Source organism: Pristiophorus japonicus, chromosome 32 (assembly GCF_044704955.1).
Source record: "Pristiophorus japonicus isolate sPriJap1 chromosome 32, sPriJap1.hap1, whole genome shotgun sequence".
Classification (NCBI taxonomy): domain Eukaryota; kingdom Metazoa; phylum Chordata; class Chondrichthyes; family Pristiophoridae; genus Pristiophorus; species Pristiophorus japonicus.
The window spans coordinates 152447-169720 of NC_092008.1; the positions used below are offsets into that span (position 1 = coordinate 152447).

The following is a 17274-nucleotide window of genomic DNA, read 5'->3' on the forward strand; positions in this document are numbered from 1 at the left end:
AGGGATACGGGACAGAGCCGCAGTGTCAGAGGGATGGATACGGAGGCACAACATGACAAGTAGAGCGGCAGAGACTAGTCCTGGGATGGAGGGAAAGGGGGAGAGAGAGAAAGATGGTATTGGAATGGGGAGTAAACATCAACTGGGAATCGTTCGGGTCAAAGTGCTGGTGTTCTCAACCTCACATAGAGAACAGGAACTGACACAGGGCCCCGGTAACATGTCCAGCCCCCGATCAGTACAGCACGGGGTGAGAGACAGAGTAAAGCTCCCTCTACACTGTCCCATCACACACTCCCAGGGCAGGTACAGGGGGTTAGATACAGAGTAAAGCTCCATCTACACTGTCCCATCAAACACTCCCAGGGCAGGTAAAGGGGGTTAGATACAGAATAAAGCTCCATCTACACTGTCCCATCAAACACTCCCAGGGCAGGTACAGGGGGTTAGATACAGAGTAAAGCTCCCTCGACACTGTCCCATCAAACACTCCCAGGGCAGGTACAGCACGGGGTTAGATACAGAGTAAAGCTCCCTCTACACTGTCCCATCAAACACTCCCAGGGCAGGTTCAGCACGGGGTTAGATACAGAGAAAAGCTCTCTCTATACTGTCCCATCAAACACTCCCAGAGCAGGTACATCATGGGGTTAGATACAGAGTAAAGCTCCCTCTACACTGTCCCATCAAACACTCCCAGGGCAGGTACAGGGGGTTAGATACAGAGTAAAGCTCCCTCTGCACTGTCCCATCAAACACACTCCCAGGGCAGGTACAGGGGGTTAGATACAGAGTAAAGCTCCCTCTACACTGTCCCATCAAACACTCCCAGGGCAGGTACATGGGGTTAGATACAGAGTAAAGCTCCCTCTACACTGTCCCATCAAACACTCCCAGGGCAGGTTCAGCACGGGGTTAGATACAGAGTAAAGCTCCCTCTACACTGTCCCATCAAACACTCCCAGGGCAGGTACAGGGGGTTAAATACAGAGTAAAGCTCCCTCTACACTGTCCCATCAAACACTCCCAGGGCAGGTACAGGGGGTTAGATACAGAGTAAAGCTCCCTCTACACTGTCCCATCAAACACTCCTGGGGCAGGTACAGGGGGTTAGATACAGAGTAAAGCTCCCTCTACACTGTCCCATCAAACACTCCCAGGGCAGGTACAGGGGGTTAGATACAGAGTAAAGCTCCCTCTACACTGTCCCATCAAACACTCCCAGGGCAGGTACAGGGGGTTAGATACAGAGTAAAGCTCCCTCTACACTGTCCCATCAAACACTCCCAGGGCAGGTACAGGGGGTTAGATACAGGGTAAAGCTCCCTCTACACTGTCCCATCAAACACTCCCAGGGCAGGTACAGGGGGTTAGATACAGAGTAAAGCTCCCTCTACACTGTCCCATCAAACACTCCCAGGGCAGGTACAGGGGGTTAGATACAGAGTAAAGCTCCCTCTACACTGTCCCATCAAACACTCCCAGGGCAGGTACAGGGGGTTAGATACAGAGTAAAGCTCCCTCTACACTGTCCCATCAAACACTCCCGGGGCAGGGCCGTGGGGAACTGTTGATCCTCGGCCGACACGGAACGAGATAAAGGTGCGGAACAAAGTGAGCCTGACGCTGATTAAAAGATGTGAAGGATGAGTCTGTCGGGAGATGAATTATTAAAATGCAGATGAGCTATTGTGGAAAGAGTGTCTAATGGGATTGAAAGCGCTGTTAATGGAGTGCGATCCAGAGCTTGATATAACAACTCGCATCGCCAAAGCTCCAGCACGGAGACACTGCTGGGAGAATTCAGCTCCTCTTCGAGCCAGCTGACAGAGGTTCATTCAGCCACTTTATTTCTCCGTTCCTGGGATGTGGGCGTCGCTGGCAAGGCCAGCGTTTATTGCCCGTCCCCAGTCGCCCCTTGAGAAGGTGGTGGTGAGCCTCCTTCTTGAACCGCTGCAGTCCGTGTGGTGAAGGTGCTCCCACAGTGCTGTTAGGGAGGGAGTTCCAGGATTGGGACCCAGCGACGATGGAGGAACGGCCGATATATTCCCAAGTCGAGGGATGGTGTGTGACTGGGAGGGGAACGTGGAGGGGGTGGTGTTCCCATGGACCTGCTGCCCTTGACCTTCGAGGCGGGTCGAGGCCGCGGGTTTGGGAGGTGCTGCCGAAGAAGCCTTGGCGAGTTGCTGTCGGTCCGCGCGGCGGGTCTGGCCAATCGGCTCCTCTCGCGCCCCGTGGCTCACGGGTTGGACACCAAAGTCACACGGAAGGGGTCGGGGTGGGGGGGGGGGGGCGGGGGGTTTCAAGCGTCAACTAGACGGGTTGAAGGAGAGGGGGGAAGGGGTGTGGGGAGCAAGTGGGAGCTCGGAGTTACCGGTTAGGCTGACGTGGAGAGGCAGGGTCAAGGGTTAGGATGGGGTGGGTAGGTGGGGTCAGGGGTTAGGGTAGGTTCAGGGGTTAGGGTGGGGTGTGTAGGTGGGGTTAGGGTGGGGTCAGGGGTTAGGGTGGAGGCAGGGGTTAGGGTGGGGTCAGGGGTGGGGTGGGTAGGTGGGGTTAGGGTGGGGTCAGGGGGTGGGGTGTGTAGGTGGGGTTAGGGTGGGGTCAGGGGTGGGGTGGGTAGGTGGGGTTAGGGTGGGGTCAGGGGTGGGATGGGTAGGTGGGGTTAGGGTGGGGTCAGGGGTGAGGTGAGGTTAGGGTGGGGTGGGTAGGTGGGGTTAGGGTGGGGTCAGGGTAGGGTCAGGGTTTAGGGTGGGGTCAGGGGTTAGGGTGGGCTGGGTAGGTGGGGTTAGGGTGGGGTCAGGGGTGGGGTGGGTAGGTGGGGTTAGGGTGGGGTCAGGGGTGGGGTGGGTAGGTGGGGTTAGGGTGGGGTGGGTAGGTGGGGTTAGGGTGGGGTCAGGGGTGGGGTGGGCTGGGTAGGTGGGGTTAGGGTGGGGTCAGGGGTGGGGTTAGGGTGGGGTTAGGGGTGGGGTGGGTAGGTGGGGTTAGGGTGGGGTCAGGGGTGGGGTGGGTAGGTGGGGTTAGGGGTGGGGTGGGTAGGTGGGGTTAGGGTGGGGTCAGGGGTGGGGTGGGCTGGGTAGGTGGGGTTAGGGTGGGGTCAGGGGTGGGGTGGGTAGGTGGGGTTAGGGTGGGGTCAGGGGTGGGGTGGGTAGGTGGGGTTAGGGGTGGGGTGGGTAGGTGGGGTTAGGGTGGGGTCAGGGGTGGGGTGGGCTGGGTAGGTGGGGTTAGGGTGGGGTCAGGGGTGGGGTTAGGGTGGGGTTAGGGGTGGGGTGGGTAGGTGGGGTTAGGGGTGGGGTGGGTAGGTGGGGTTAGGGTGGGGTCAGGGGTGGGGTGGGTAGGTGGGGTTAGGGTGGGGTCAGGGTAGGGTCAGGGGTTAGGGTGGGGTCAGGGGTTAGGATGGGGTGGGTAGGTGGGGTCAGGGTAGGGTCAGGGGTTAGGGTGGGGTCAGGGGTTAGGGTGGGCTGGGTAGGTGGGGTTAGGGCGGGGCCAGGGGTTAGGGTGGCTGGGTAGGTGGGGTTAGGGTGGGGTCAGGGGTTAGGGTGGGTTCAGGGGTTAGGACGGACGGGGAAGCGGCGATTGGGCACACGGGCCTTCCGTTGACCATCTCCGGGAAGACGGAGCTGCGCAGTCGGACGGGGAACCGCGTGTCGGGGGCGCCTCGCCGCTGAGCCTCTCAATGACTGACCGAGCGTCTCTCTCTCGCAGCCCCGTCCCCACCATCACCTGGCGTAAAGTGGACGGTAACTTGCCCAGCCGCGCGCGGCTCAGGAAGTCGCAGGCCGTGCTGGAGGTGCTCAACGTTCAGAGCGGCGACGCGGGCGTGTACGAGTGCAGAGTGGAGAATACCCGCGGGGGCAACGTTATCCGGGGACTGCTGCAGGTCTACAGTAAGTGACCACAGGGCCGGAGCGTGCCTACCATTCACCGAGGGAGCGCCGCACTGTCGGAGGGCCAGTACTGAGGGAGTGCCGCACTGTCGGAGGGGCGGTACTGAGGGAGTGCCGCACTGTCGGAGGGGCAGTACTGAGGGAGCGCCGCACTGTCGGAGGGGCGGTACTGAGGGAGTGCCGCACTGTCGGAGGGGCAGTACTGAGGGAGCGCCGCACTGTCGGAGGGGCGGTACTGAGGGAGCCCCGCACTGTCGGAGGGGCAGTACTGAGGGAGCCCCGCACTGTCGGAGGGGCAGGACTGAGGGAGCCCCGCACTGTCGGAGGGGCGGTACTGAGGGAGTGCCGCACTGTCGGAGGGGCGGTACTGAGGGAGCGCCGCACTGTCGGAGGGGCGGTACTGAGGGAGCTCCGCACTGTCGGAGGGGCAGTACTGAGGGAGCGCCGCACTGTCGGAGGGGCGGTACTGAGGGAGTGTCGCACTGTCGGAGGGGCGGTACTGAGGGAGCCCCGCACTGTCGGAGGGGCGGTACTGTGGGAGCGCCGCACTGTCGGAGGGGCAGTACTGAGGGAGCGCCGCACTGTCGGAGGGGCGGTACTGAGGGAGCGCCGCACTGTCGGAGGGGCAGTACTGAGGGAGCGCCGCACTGTCGGAGGGGCAGTACTGAGGGAGCCCCGCACTGTCGGAGGGGCGGTACTGAGGGAGTGCCGCACTGTCGGAGGGGCAGTACTGAGGGAGCCCCGCACTGTCGGAGGGGCAGTACTGAGGGAGCGCCGCACTGTCGGAGGGGCGGTACTGTGGGAGTGCCGCACTGTCGGAGGGGCGGTACTGAGGGTGCCCCGCACTGTCGGAGGGGCGGTACTGAGGGAGCGCCGCACTGTCGGAGGGGCAGTACTGAGGGAGCGCCGCACTGTCGGAGGGGCGGTACTGAGGGAGCGCCGCACTGTCGGAGGGGCGGTACTGAGGGAGCGTCGCACTGTCGGAGGGGCAGTACTGAGGGAGCGCCGCACTGTCGGAGGGGCGGTACTGAGGGAGTGCCGCACTGTCGGAGGGGCGGTACTGTGGGAGTGCCGCACTGTCGGAGGAGCGGTACTGAGGGAGCGCCGCACTGTCGGAGGGGCGGTACTGAGGGAGTGCCGCACTGTCGGAGGGGCGGTACTGAGGGAGCGCCGCACTGTCGGAGGGGCGGTACTGAGGGAGCCCCGCACTGTCAGAGGGGCAGTACTGAGGGAGTGCCGCACTGTCGGAGGGGCAGTACTGAGGGAGCCCCGCACTGTCGGAGGGGCAGTACTGAGGGAGCCCCGCACTGTCGGAGGGGCGGTACTGAGGGAGCCCTGCACTGTCGGAGGGGCGGTACTGAGGGAGTGCCGCACTGTCGGAGGGGCAGTACTGAAGGAGCCCCGCACTGTCGGAGGGGCGGTACTGAGGGAGCCCCACACTGTCGGAGGGGCTGTATTTCGGATGAGACATTAAACCGAGGCCCCGTCTGCCCTCTCGGGTGGATGTAAAAGATCCCGGGGCCACTATTGGAAGAAGAGCAGGGGGAGTTCTCCCCGGGGTCCTGGGGCCAATATTTATCCCTCGACCAACATCACTAAAACAGACGCTCCGGGTCATTATCACATCGCTGTGTGTGGGAGCTTGCTGTGCGCCAATTGGTGTTTCCCACAATACAACAGTGAGCGCCCTCCGATAGTACGCCATTGGCTGTGAGGCTTTGGGACGTCCGATGGTGGTGAAAGGTGCTATATAAATGCAAGACTTTCTTTTCCCTTGTGTTCCAGCCCGGCCCCACTGGATTCAGACCATCAACGACACGAAGTTGGACAGTGGACAGGAACTGCGCTGGGAATGTCGGGCCGTAGCTAGGCCGAGGCCGAACTACCGGTGGCTGAAGGATGGGAAGGCCCTCACCTCACAGGTAGCGGACTGAAGCGGGTGAGCGGGGTAACACTGGTCGTCCGCAGTCCATCCCTTCACTGCCCCACGCTCGACCCAAGGCAGGGACTGACTGGTTACATCGCAACATCAGAAATAGGAGCAGGAGTCGGCCATTCGGCCCCTCGAGCCCTGCTCCGCCATTTAATACGACCATGGCTGATCCGATCATGGACTCAGCTCCACTTCCCTGCCCGCCCCCTTATCGGTTAAGAAACTGTCTATCTCTGTCTTAAATTTATTCAATGTCCCGGCTTCCACAGCTCTCTGAGTCAGCGAATTCCACAGATTTACAACCCTCTGAGAGAAGAAATTCCTCCTCATCTCAGTTTTAAATGGGCGGCCCCTTATTCTAAGACCATGCCCCCTAGTTCTAGTCTCCCCCATCAGTGGGAAACATCCTCTCTGCATCCACCTTGTCGAGCCCCCTCATAATCTGATACGGTTCAATAAGATCACCTCTCATTCTTCTGAATTCCAATGAGTAGAGGCCCAACCTCCTCAACCTTTCCTCATAAGTCAACCCCCTCATCCCCGGAATCGACCGAGTGAACCTTCTCTGAACTGCCTCCAAAGCGAGTATATCCTTTCGTAAATACGGAGACCAGAACTGCACGCAGTACTCCAGGTGTGGCCTCACCAATACCCTGTATAACTGGAGCAAGACTTCCCTCCTTTTATACTCCATCCCCTTTGCAATAAAGGCCAGGATACCATTGGCCTTCCTGATCACTTGCTGTACCTGCATACTAACCTTTTGTGTTTCATGCACAAGTAACCCCCAGGTCCCGCTGTACTGCGGCACTTTGCAATCTTTCTCCATTTAAATAATGGCGACTGGGGTCCTGCAGTGACTGCAAGGGGGATATTCAGCCAAGGAAGGCACTGCTGCTAAGCCTGATTTGCATGATGTCCACACACAATCCCGTACTGCGTGCAGTTCTGGTCACCACATTACAGGAAGGATGTAATTGCACTGGAGAGGGTACAGAGGAGATTTACCAGGATGTTGCACTGGAGAGGGTACAGAGGAGATTTACCAGGGTGTTGCACTGGAGAGGGTACAGAGGAGATTTACCAGGATGTTGCACTGGAGAGGGTACAGAGGAGATTTCCCAGGATGTTGCACTGGAGAGGGTACAGGGGAGATTTACCAGGGTGTTGCACTGGAGAGGGTACAGAGGAGATTTACCAGGATGTTGCACTGGAGAGGGTGCAGAGGAGATTTACCAGGATGTTGCACTGGAGAGGGTACAGAGGAGATTTACCAGGGTGTTGCACTGGAGAGGGTACAGAGGAGATTTATCAGGATGTTGCACTAGAGAGGGTACAGAGGAGATTTACCAGGATGTTGCACTAGAGAGGGTACAGAGGAGATTTACCAGGATGTTGCACTGGAGAGGGTACAGAGGAGATTTACCAGGATGTTGCACTGGAGAGGGTACAGAGGAGATTTACCAGGGTGTTGCACTGGAGAGGGTACAGAGGAGATTTATCAGGATGTTGCACTAGAGAGGGTACAGAGGAGATTTACCAGGATGTTGCACTAGAGAGGGTACAGAGGAGATTTACCAGGATGTTGCACTGGAGAGGGTACAGAGGAGATTTACCAGGATGTTGCACTGGAGAGGGTACAGAGGAGATTTACCAGGATGTTGCACTGGAGAGGGTATAGAGGAGATTTACCAGGATGTTGCACTAGAGAGGGTACAGAGGAGATTTACCAGGATGTTGCACTAGAGAGGGTGCAGAGGAGATTTACCAGGATGTTGCACTGGAGAGGGTACAGAGGAGATTTACCAGGATGTTGCACTAGAGAGGGTACAGCGGAGATTTACCAGGATGTTGCACTGGAGAGGGTACAGAGGAGATTTACCAGGATGTTGCACTCGAGAGGGTACAGCGGAGATTTACCAGGATGTTGCACTGGAGAGGGTACAGAGGAGATTTACCAGGATGTTGCACTGGAGAGGGTACAGAGGAGATTTACCAGGATGTTGCACTAGAGAGGGTGCAGAGGAGATTTACCAGGATGTTGCACTGGAGAGGGTACAGAGGAGATTTACCAGGATGTTGCACTAGAGAGGGTACAGAGGAGATTTACCAGGATGTTGCACTGGAGAGGGTACAGAGGAGATTTACCAGGATGTTGCACTGGAGAGGGTACAGAGGAGATTTACCAGGATGTTGCACTGGAGAGGGTACAGAGGAGATTTACCAGGATGTTGCACTGGAGAGGGTACAGAGGAGATTTACCAGGATGTTGCCGGGACTGGAGAATTTTAGCGGTGAGGAAAGATTGGATAGGCTGGGGTTGTTTTCTTTGGAACAGAGGAGGCTGAGGGGAGACCTGATTGAGGTGTATAAAATGATGAGGGGCCTGGATCGAGTGGATAGGACGGACCTGTTCCCCTTGGCAGAGGGGTCAACAACCAGGGGGCAGAGATTGAAAGTAATTGGGGGGGGTTTCGAGGGGATTTGAGGGGAAATGTCTTCACCCAGAGGGTGGTGGGGATCTTGGGGGGGAACTCAGTGCCTGAAAGGGGGGTAGAGGCAGAAACCCTCAGCACATTTGGACGTGTGCTCAAAGTGCCGTAACCCACAGGGCTACGGACCCAGAGCGGGAAAGTGGGATTAGGCCGGGATGGCTCTTGGTCGGCCGGCACAACGCGGACACGCTGGGCCGGAATGGCCTCCTCCCGCGCTGTAAATGTCCGCGATTCTGTGAATCCTCTGCGCCCTCCGATCAGGAGTGGGAACGGTTGGTCAGTTTGTCAGGACTTTATCGTGGTCCACTCAGTTCCCCCCTCGCTGCCCGTTTTAGATCAGCGAACTCAGCATTCGCTGAGCACCTCGAGTCTCGTCGCCGAGAGCGTGCAGAAACCAAGCGCAGGCAGCGGAAGGAGCGTGCGGCAAACCAGTCCCACCCTCCCCTTCCCTCAACCACTGTCTGCCCCACCCTGTGACAGAGACTGTGGCTCCCGTATTGGGCTGTTCAGCCACCGAAGGACTCATTGGGTATCAGATTCTGAGGGGGGCTGGACAGGGTGGATGCAGAGAGGATGTTTCCCCCCTCGTGGGGGAATCTAGAACTAGGGGGCACATAGTCTCAGAATAAGGGGCCGCCCATTTAGGACGGAGAGGAGGAGGAATTTCTTCTGGTGAATCTGTGGAATTCTCTGCCCCAGAGAGCTGTGGGGGGCTGGGTCATTGAATATATTTAAGGTGGAGATAGACAGATTTTTGAGCGATAAGGGAGTGAAGGGGCGGGCGGGGAAGTGGAGCTGAGCCCAAGATCGGATCAGCCGCCATCTTATTGAATGGCGGAGCGGGTTCGAGGGGCCGAATGGCCGACTCCTGCTCCTGTTTCTTACGTTATTTTTAGAGCGGAAGCCAGGCTTCCTCGACTCCGAGGGACGGCTTATGAGGATGAGGAGGAGTTTCCTGCTCAGCCTGTGTGTGTGTGCGAGGGTCCCAGATTGGGGCATTAACGCACTGCGCCCCCACCCTCCCTTCTCCGACCGTCCGCCGGGAGTGATTCCAGTTTAACGTGCCGCTTGTTTGGGTTGCAGGCCCGGGTGGCGGTGAGCAACGGCCTGCTCACCATCGCGGGCGTCAAGCGGTCGGACGCGGGCATGTACCAGTGCGTGGCGGAGAACCAACACGGCTCAGCCCTGGCCAACGCAGAGCTGCAGATCCTGGGTAAGGTGAGACATGAGCCCTGCCGAGGGGGGGGGGGGGGGGTGGGGCGGTGTCTGCTCCAGCCCGTGTCCAAACTCCTCCGCCCTCCCCCCCTCACCGAGTGACAGCACAGGCCGGGAAAGGCCCAGGCTCCATCCCCGGCCTGTGCGGTGCTCGTCGCCAGTTGTTATATTCTCAGATGCTCCGGCAATGACCCCACGAGGCGGTGTGTTGCAATGGAACCTTGAACTGTCGTGACCTTGGTCCTTTATTAGTTAACTCCAGAGTGAGGAGCACCTGCCTTTTATACTAGGCCACGCACACCTGTACAGGTAACCTACGAGTCTCCCCCTGCAGTGCCCTCTGGTGGCACACCAATTCTGGGCTGGGCACCGAACTGGCCGCGTGCCTTTCCCGTCGGGCAGGGACAGAGAAATCGGGCCAGTTTCCAGTTCCTGGTCTGCCTGTGGCTCTCTCTGGTATGGAGTGCTGCCTGCCCGAGTGCAATATCCCGCCGACACTCGCTGTCTCAGCAGTAAGTGTGGAGCCCAGGAGAGGTGAGAGTTCGGGGCCCAGGAGAGGCCAGGGCCCAGGGGCAGCACAGGCCAGCCCACACCGCGATATGTGGGGGCACTGGGTCCGTGCAGCAGAGCTGGTCTCCAGTCGTCAGAGTGTGTGTGGGACCCGTACCCCAGTGAGAGTCAGTGTGTGTGGGACTGTACCCCAGTGAGAGTCAGTGTGTGTGGGACCCGTACCCCAGTGAGAGTCAGTGTGTGTGGGACTGTACCCCAGTGAGAGTCAGTGTGTGTGGGACCCGTACCCCAGTGAGAGTCAGTGTGTGTGGGACTGTACCCCAGTGAGAGTCAGTGTGTGTGGCACTGTACCCCAGTGAGAGTCAGTGTGTGTGGGACTGTACCCCAGTGAGAGTCAGTGTGTGTGGGACCCGTACCCCAGTGAGAGTCAGTGTGTGTGGGACTGTACCCCAGTGAGATTCAGTGTGTGTGGGACCCGTACCCTAGTGAGAGTCAGTGTGTGTGGGACCCGTACCCCAGTGAGAGTCAGTGTGTGTGGGTCCCGTACCCCAGTGAGAGTCAGTGTGTGTGGGACTGTACCCCAGTGAGAGTCAGTGTCTGTGGGACCCGTACCCCAGTGAGAGTCAGTGTGTGTGGGACTGTACACCAGTGAGAGTCAGTGTGTGTGGGACCGTACCCCAGTGAGAGTCAGTGTGTGTGGGACCGTACCCCAGTGAGAGTCAGTGTGTGTGGGACCCATACCCCAGTGAGAGTCAGTGTGTGTGGGACTGTACCCCAGTGAGAGTCAGTGTGTGTGGGACCCGTACCCCAGTGAGAGTCAGTGTGTGTGGGACTGTACCCCAGTGAGAGTCAGTGTGTGTGGGACCCGTACCCCAGTGAGAGTCAGTGTGTGTGGGACCCGTACCCCAGTGAGAGTCAGTGTGTGAGGGACTGTACCCCAGTGAGAGTCAGTGTGTGTGGGACCCGTACCCCAGTGAGAGTCTGTGTGTGTGGGACCCGTACCCCAGTGAGAGTCAGTGTGTGTGGGACCCGTACCCCAGTGAGAGTCAGTGTGTGTGGGACTGTACCCCAATGAGATTCAGTGTGTGTGGGACTGTACCCCAGTGAGAGTCAGTGTGTGTGGGACTGTACCCCAGTGAGAGTCAGTGTGTGTGGGACTGTACCCCAGTGAGAGTCAGTGTGTGTGGGACTGTACCCCAGTGAGAGTCAGTGTGTGTGGGACTGTACCCCAGTGAGAGTCGGTGTGTGTGGGACCCGTACCCCAGTGAGAGTCAGTGTGTGTGGGACTGTACCCCAGTGAGAGTCAGTGTGTGTGGGACTGTACCCCAGTGAGAGTCGGTGTGTGTGGGACCCGTACCCCAGTGAGAGTCAGTGTGTGTGGGACTGTACCCCAGTGAGAGTCAGTGTGTGTGGGACCCGTACCCCAGTGAGAGTCAGTGTGTGTGGCACTGTACCCCAGTGAGAGTCAGTGTGTGTGGGACCCGTACCCCAGTGAGAGTCAGTGTGTGTGGCACTGTACCCCAGTGAGAGTCAGTGTGTGTGGGACCCGTACCCCAGTGAGAGTCAGTGTGTGTGGGACCGTACCCCAGTGAGAGTCAGTGTGTGTGGGACCGTACCCCAGTGAGAGTCAGTGTGTGTGGGACCCGTACCCCAGTGAGAGTCAGTGTGTGTGGGACTGTACCCCAGTGAGAGTCAGTGTGTGTGGGACCCGTACCCCAGTGAGAGTCAGTGTGTGTGGGACTGTACCCCAGTGAGAGTCAGTGTGTGTGGGACCCGTACCCCAGTGAGAGTCAGTGTGTGTGGGACTGTACCCCAGTGAGAGTCAGTGTGTGTGGGACCCGTACCCCAGTGAGAGTCAGTGTGTGTGGGACTGTACCCCAGTGAGAGTCAGTGTCTGTGGGACCCGTACCCCAGTGAGAGTCAGTGTGTGTGGGACTGTACACCAGTGAGAGTCAGTGTGTGTGGGACTGTACCCCAGTGAGAGTCAGTGTGTGTGGGACTGTACCCCAGTGAGAGTCAGTGTGTGTGGGACTGTACCCCAGTGAGAGTCAGTGTGTGTGGGACTGTACCCCAGTGAGAGTCAGTGTGTGTGGGACTGTACCCCAGTGAGAGTCAGTGTGTGTGGGACCCGTACCCCAGTGAGAGTCAGTGTGTGTGGGACTGTACCCCAGTGAGAGTCAGTGTGTGTGGGACTGTACCCCAGTGAGAGTCAGTGTGTGTGGGACTGTACCCCAGTGAGAGTCAGTGAGTGTGGGACCCGTACCCCAGTGAGAGTCAGTGTGTGTGGGACTGTACCCCAGTGAGAGTCAGTGTGTGTGGGACTGTACCCCAGTGAGAGTCAGTGTGTGTGGGACTGTACCCCAGTGAGAGTCAGTGTGTGTGGGACTGTACCCCAGTGAGAGTCAGTGTGTGTGGGACTGTACCCCAGTGAGAGTCAGTGTGTGTGGGACCCGTACCCCAGTGAGAGTCAGTGTGTGTGGGACCCGTACCCCAGTGAGAGTCAGTGTGTGTGGGACTGTACCCCAGTGAGAGTCAGTGTGTGTGGGACTGTACCCCAGTGAGAGTCAGTGTGTGTGGGACCCGTACCCCAGTGAGAGTCAGTGTGTGTGGGACTGTACCCCAGTGAGAGTCAGTGTGTGTGGGACCCGTACCCCAGTGAGAGTCAGTGTGTGTGGGACTGTACCCCAGTGAGAGTCAGTGTGTGTGGGACTGTACCCCAGTGAGAGTCAGTGTGTGTGGGACCCGTACCCCAGTGAGAGTCAGTGTGTGTGGGACTGTACCCCAGTGAGAGTCAGTGTGTGTGGGACTGTACCCCAGTGAGTCAGTGTGAGTGGGACTGTACCCCAGTGAGAGTCAGTGTGTGTGGGACTGTACCCCAGTGAGTCAGTGTGTGTGGGACTGTACCCCAGTGAGAGTCAGTGTGTGTGGGACTGTACCCCAGTGAGAGTCAGTGTGTGTGGGACTGTACCCCAGTGAGAGTCAGTGTGTGTGGGACCCGTACCCCAGTGAGAGTCAGTGTGTGTGGGACTGTACCCCAGTGAGAGTCAGTGTGTGTGGGACTGTACCCCAGTGAGTCAGTGTGAGTGGGACTGTACCCCAGTGAGAGTCAGTGTGTGTGGGACTGTACCCCAGTGAGAGTCAGTGTGTGTGGGACTGTACCTCAGTGAGTCAGTGTGTGTGGGACTGTACCCCAGTGAGAGTCAGTGTGTGTGGGACTGTACCCCAGTGAGAGTCAGTGTGTGTGGGACTGTACCCCAGTGAGTCAGTGTGTGTGGGACTGTACCCCAGTGAGAGTCAGTGTGTGTGGGACTGTACCCCAGTGAGAGTCAGTGTGTGTGGGACTGTACCCCAGTGAGTCAGTGTGAGTGGGACTGTACCCCAGTGAGAGTCAGTGTGTGTGGGACTGTACCCCAGTGAGTCAGTGTGTGTGGGACTGTACCCCAGTGAGAGTCAGTGTGTGTGGGACTGTACCCCAGTGAGAGTCAGTGTGTGTGGGACTGTACCCCAGTGAGAGTCAGTGTGTGTGGGACCCGTACCCCAGTGAGAGTCAGTGTGTGTGGGACTGTACCCCAGTGAGAGTCAGTGTGTGTGGGACTGTACCCCAGTGAGTCAGTGTGAGTGGGACTGTACCCCAGTGAGAGTCAGTGTGTGTGGGACTGTACCCCAGTGAGAGTCAGTGTGTGTGGGACTGTACCCCAGTGAGTCAGTGTGTGTGGGACTGTACCCCAGTGAGAGTCAGTGTGTGTGGGACTGTACCCCAGTGAGAGTCAGTGTGTGTGGGACTGTACACCAGTGAGTCAGTGTGTGTGGGACTGTACCCCAGTGAGAGTCAGTGTGTGTGGGACTGTACCCCAGTGAGAGTCAGTGTGTGTGGGACTGTACCCCAGTGAGAGTCAGTGTGTGTGGGACTGTACCCCAGTGAGAGTCAGTGTGTGTGGGACTGTACCCCAGTGAGAGTCAGTGTGTGTGGGACTGTACCCCAGTGAGTCAGTGTGAGTGGGACTGTACCCCAGTGAGAGTCAGTGTGTGTGGGACTGTACCCCAGTGAGAGTCAGTGTGTGTGGGACTGTACCCCAGTGAGTCAGTGTGTGTGGGACTGTACCCCAGTGAGAGTCAGTGTGTGTGGGACTGTACCCCAGTGAGAGTCAGTGTGTGTGGGACTGTACCCCAGTGAGTCAGTGTGTGTGGGACTGTACCCCAGTGAGAGTCAGTGTGTGTGGGACTGTACCCCAGTGAGAGTCAGTGTGTGTGGGACTGTACCCCAGTGAGAGTCAGTGTGTGTGGGACTGTACCCCAGTGAGAGTCAGTGTGTGTGGGACTGTACCCCAGTGAGAGTCAGTGTGTGTGGGACTGTACCCCAGTGAGAGTCAGTGTATGTGGGACTGTACCCCAGTGAGAGTCAGTGTGTGTGGGACTGTACCCCAGTGAGAGTCAGTGTGTGTGGGACTGTACCCCAGTGAGAGTCAGTGTGTGTGGGACTGTACCCCAGTGAGAGTCAGTGTGTGTGGGACCCGTACCCCAGTGAGAGTCAGTGTGTGTGGGACTGTACCCCAGTGAGAGTCAGTGTGTGTGGGACTGTACCCCAGTGAGAGTCAGTGTGTGTGGGACTGTACCCCAGTGAGAGTCAGTGAGTGTGGGACCCGTACCCCAGTGAGAGTCAGTGTGTGTGGGACTGTACCCCAGTGAGAGTCAGTGTGTGTGGGACTGTACCCCAGTGAGAGTCAGTGTGTGTGGGACTGTACCCCAGTGAGAGTCAGTGTGTGTGGGACTGTACCCCAGTGAGAGTCAGTGTGTGTGGGACTGTACCCCAGTGAGAGTCAGTGTGTGTGGGACCCGTACCCCAGTGAGAGTCAGTGTGTGTGGGACCCGTACCCCAGTGAGAGTCAGTGTGTGTGGGACTGTACCCCAGTGAGAGTCAGTGTGTGTGGGACTGTACCCCAGTGAGAGTCAGTGTGTGTGGGACCCGTACCCCAGTGAGAGTCAGTGTGTGTGGGACTGTACCCCAGTGAGAGTCAGTGTGTGTGGGACCCGTACCCCAGTGAGAGTCAGTGTGTGTGGGACTGTACCCCAGTGAGAGTCAGTGTGTGTGGGACTGTACCCCAGTGAGAGTCAGTGTGTGTGGGACCCGTACCCCAGTGAGAGTCAGTGTGTGTGGGACTGTACCCCAGTGAGAGTCAGTGTGTGTGGGACTGTACCCCAGTGAGTCAGTGTGAGTGGGACTGTACCCCAGTGAGAGTCAGTGTGTGTGGGACTGTACCCCAGTGAGTCAGTGTGTGTGGGACTGTACCCCAGTGAGAGTCAGTGTGTGTGGGACTGTACCCCAGTGAGAGTCAGTGTGTGTGGGACTGTACCCCAGTGAGAGTCAGTGTGTGTGGGACCCGTACCCCAGTGAGAGTCAGTGTGTGTGGGACTGTACCCCAGTGAGAGTCAGTGTGTGTGGGACTGTACCCCAGTGAGTCAGTGTGAGTGGGACTGTACCCCAGTGAGAGTCAGTGTGTGTGGGACTGTACCCCAGTGAGAGTCAGTGTGTGTGGGACTGTACCTCAGTGAGTCAGTGTGTGTGGGACTGTACCCCAGTGAGAGTCAGTGTGTGTGGGACTGTACCCCAGTGAGAGTCAGTGTGTGTGGGACTGTACCCCAGTGAGTCAGTGTGTGTGGGACTGTACCCCAGTGAGAGTCAGTGTGTGTGGGACTGTACCCCAGTGAGAGTCAGTGTGTGTGGGACTGTACCCCAGTGAGTCAGTGTGAGTGGGACTGTACCCCAGTGAGAGTCAGTGTGTGTGGGACTGTACCCCAGTGAGTCAGTGTGTGTGGGACTGTACCCCAGTGAGAGTCAGTGTGTGTGGGACTGTACCCCAGTGAGAGTCAGTGTGTGTGGGACTGTACCCCAGTGAGAGTCAGTGTGTGTGGGACCCGTACCCCAGTGAGAGTCAGTGTGTGTGGGACTGTACCCCAGTGAGAGTCAGTGTGTGTGGGACTGTACCCCAGTGAGTCAGTGTGTGTGGGACTGTACCCCAGTGAGAGTCAGTGTGTGTGGGACTGTACCCCAGTGAGAGTCAGTGTGTGTGGGACTGTACCCCAGTGAGTCAGTGTGTGTGGGACTGTACCCCAGTGAGAGTCAGTGTGTGTGGGACTGTACCCCAGTGAGAGTCAGTGTGTGTGGGACTGTACACCAGTGAGTCAGTGTGTGTGGGACTGTACCCCAGTGAGAGTCAGTGTGTGTGGGACTGTACCCCAGTGAGAGTCAGTGTGTGTGGGACTGTACCCCAGTGAGAGTCAGTGTGTGTGGGACTGTACCCCAGTGAGAGTCAGTGTGTGTAGGACTGTACCCCAGTGAGAGTCAGTGTGTGTGGGACTGTACCCCAGTGAGTCAGTGTGAGTGGGACTGTACCCCAGTGAGAGTCAGTGTGTGTGGGACTGTACCCCAGTGAGAGTCAGTGTGTGTGGGACTGTACCCCAGTGAGTCAGTGTGTGTGGGACTGTACCCCAGTGAGAGTCAGTGTGTGTGGGACTGTACCCCAGTGAGAGTCAGTGTGTGTGGGACTGTACCCCAGTGAGTCAGTGTGTGTGGGACTGTACCCCAGTGAGAGTCAGTGTGTGTGGGACTGTACCCCAGTGAGAGTCAGTGTGTGTGGGACTGTACCCCAGTGAGAGTCAGTGTGTGTGGGACTGTACCCCAGTGAGAGTCAGTGTGTGTGGGACTGTACCCCAGTGAGAGTCAGTGTGTGTGGGACTGTACCCCAGTGAGAGTCAGTGTATGTGGGACTGTACCCCAGTGAGAGTCAGTGTGTGTGGGACTGTACCCCAGTGAGAGTCAGTGTGTGTGGGACTGTACCCCAGTGAGAGTCAGTGTGTGTGGGACTGTACCCCAGTGAGAGTCAGTGTGTGTGGGACCCGTACCCCAGTGAGAGTCAGTGTGTGTGGGACCCGTACCCCAGTGAGAGTCAGTGTGTGTGGGACCCGTACCCCAGTGAGAGTCAGTGTGTGTGGGACTGTACCCCAGTGAGAGTCAGTGTGTGTGGGACCTATACCCCAGTGAGAGTCAGTGTGTGTGGGACTGTACCCCAGTGAGAGTCAGTGTGTGTGGGACTGTACCCCAGTGAGAGTCAGTGTGTGTTGGACTGTACCCCAGTGAGAGTCAGTGTGTGTGGGACTGTACCCCAGTGAGAGTCAGTGTGTGTGGGACTGTACCCCAGTGAGAGTCAGTGTGTGTGGGACCCGTACCCCAGTGAGAGTC

At 58.1% G+C, this 17274-nt stretch overlaps 1 protein-coding gene across 1 annotated transcript in view; it reads left to right on the top strand.

The window, feature by feature from the left end:
* The window catches only part of LOC139240470 (contactin-5-like), a gene marked incomplete at its 5' end in the record, with an annotated part of 162717 nt that overhangs the window by 50785 nt on the left and 94658 nt on the right, over positions 1–17274 (top strand). Inside the window, 3 exons of the mRNA XM_070869006.1 lie at positions 3703–3884; positions 5670–5806; positions 9396–9525. Of these exons, the coding sequence (XP_070725107.1) occupies positions 3703–3884; positions 5670–5806; positions 9396–9525 (449 nt within the window). The remainder of the gene's footprint in view (positions 1–3702; positions 3885–5669; positions 5807–9395; positions 9526–17274) is intronic.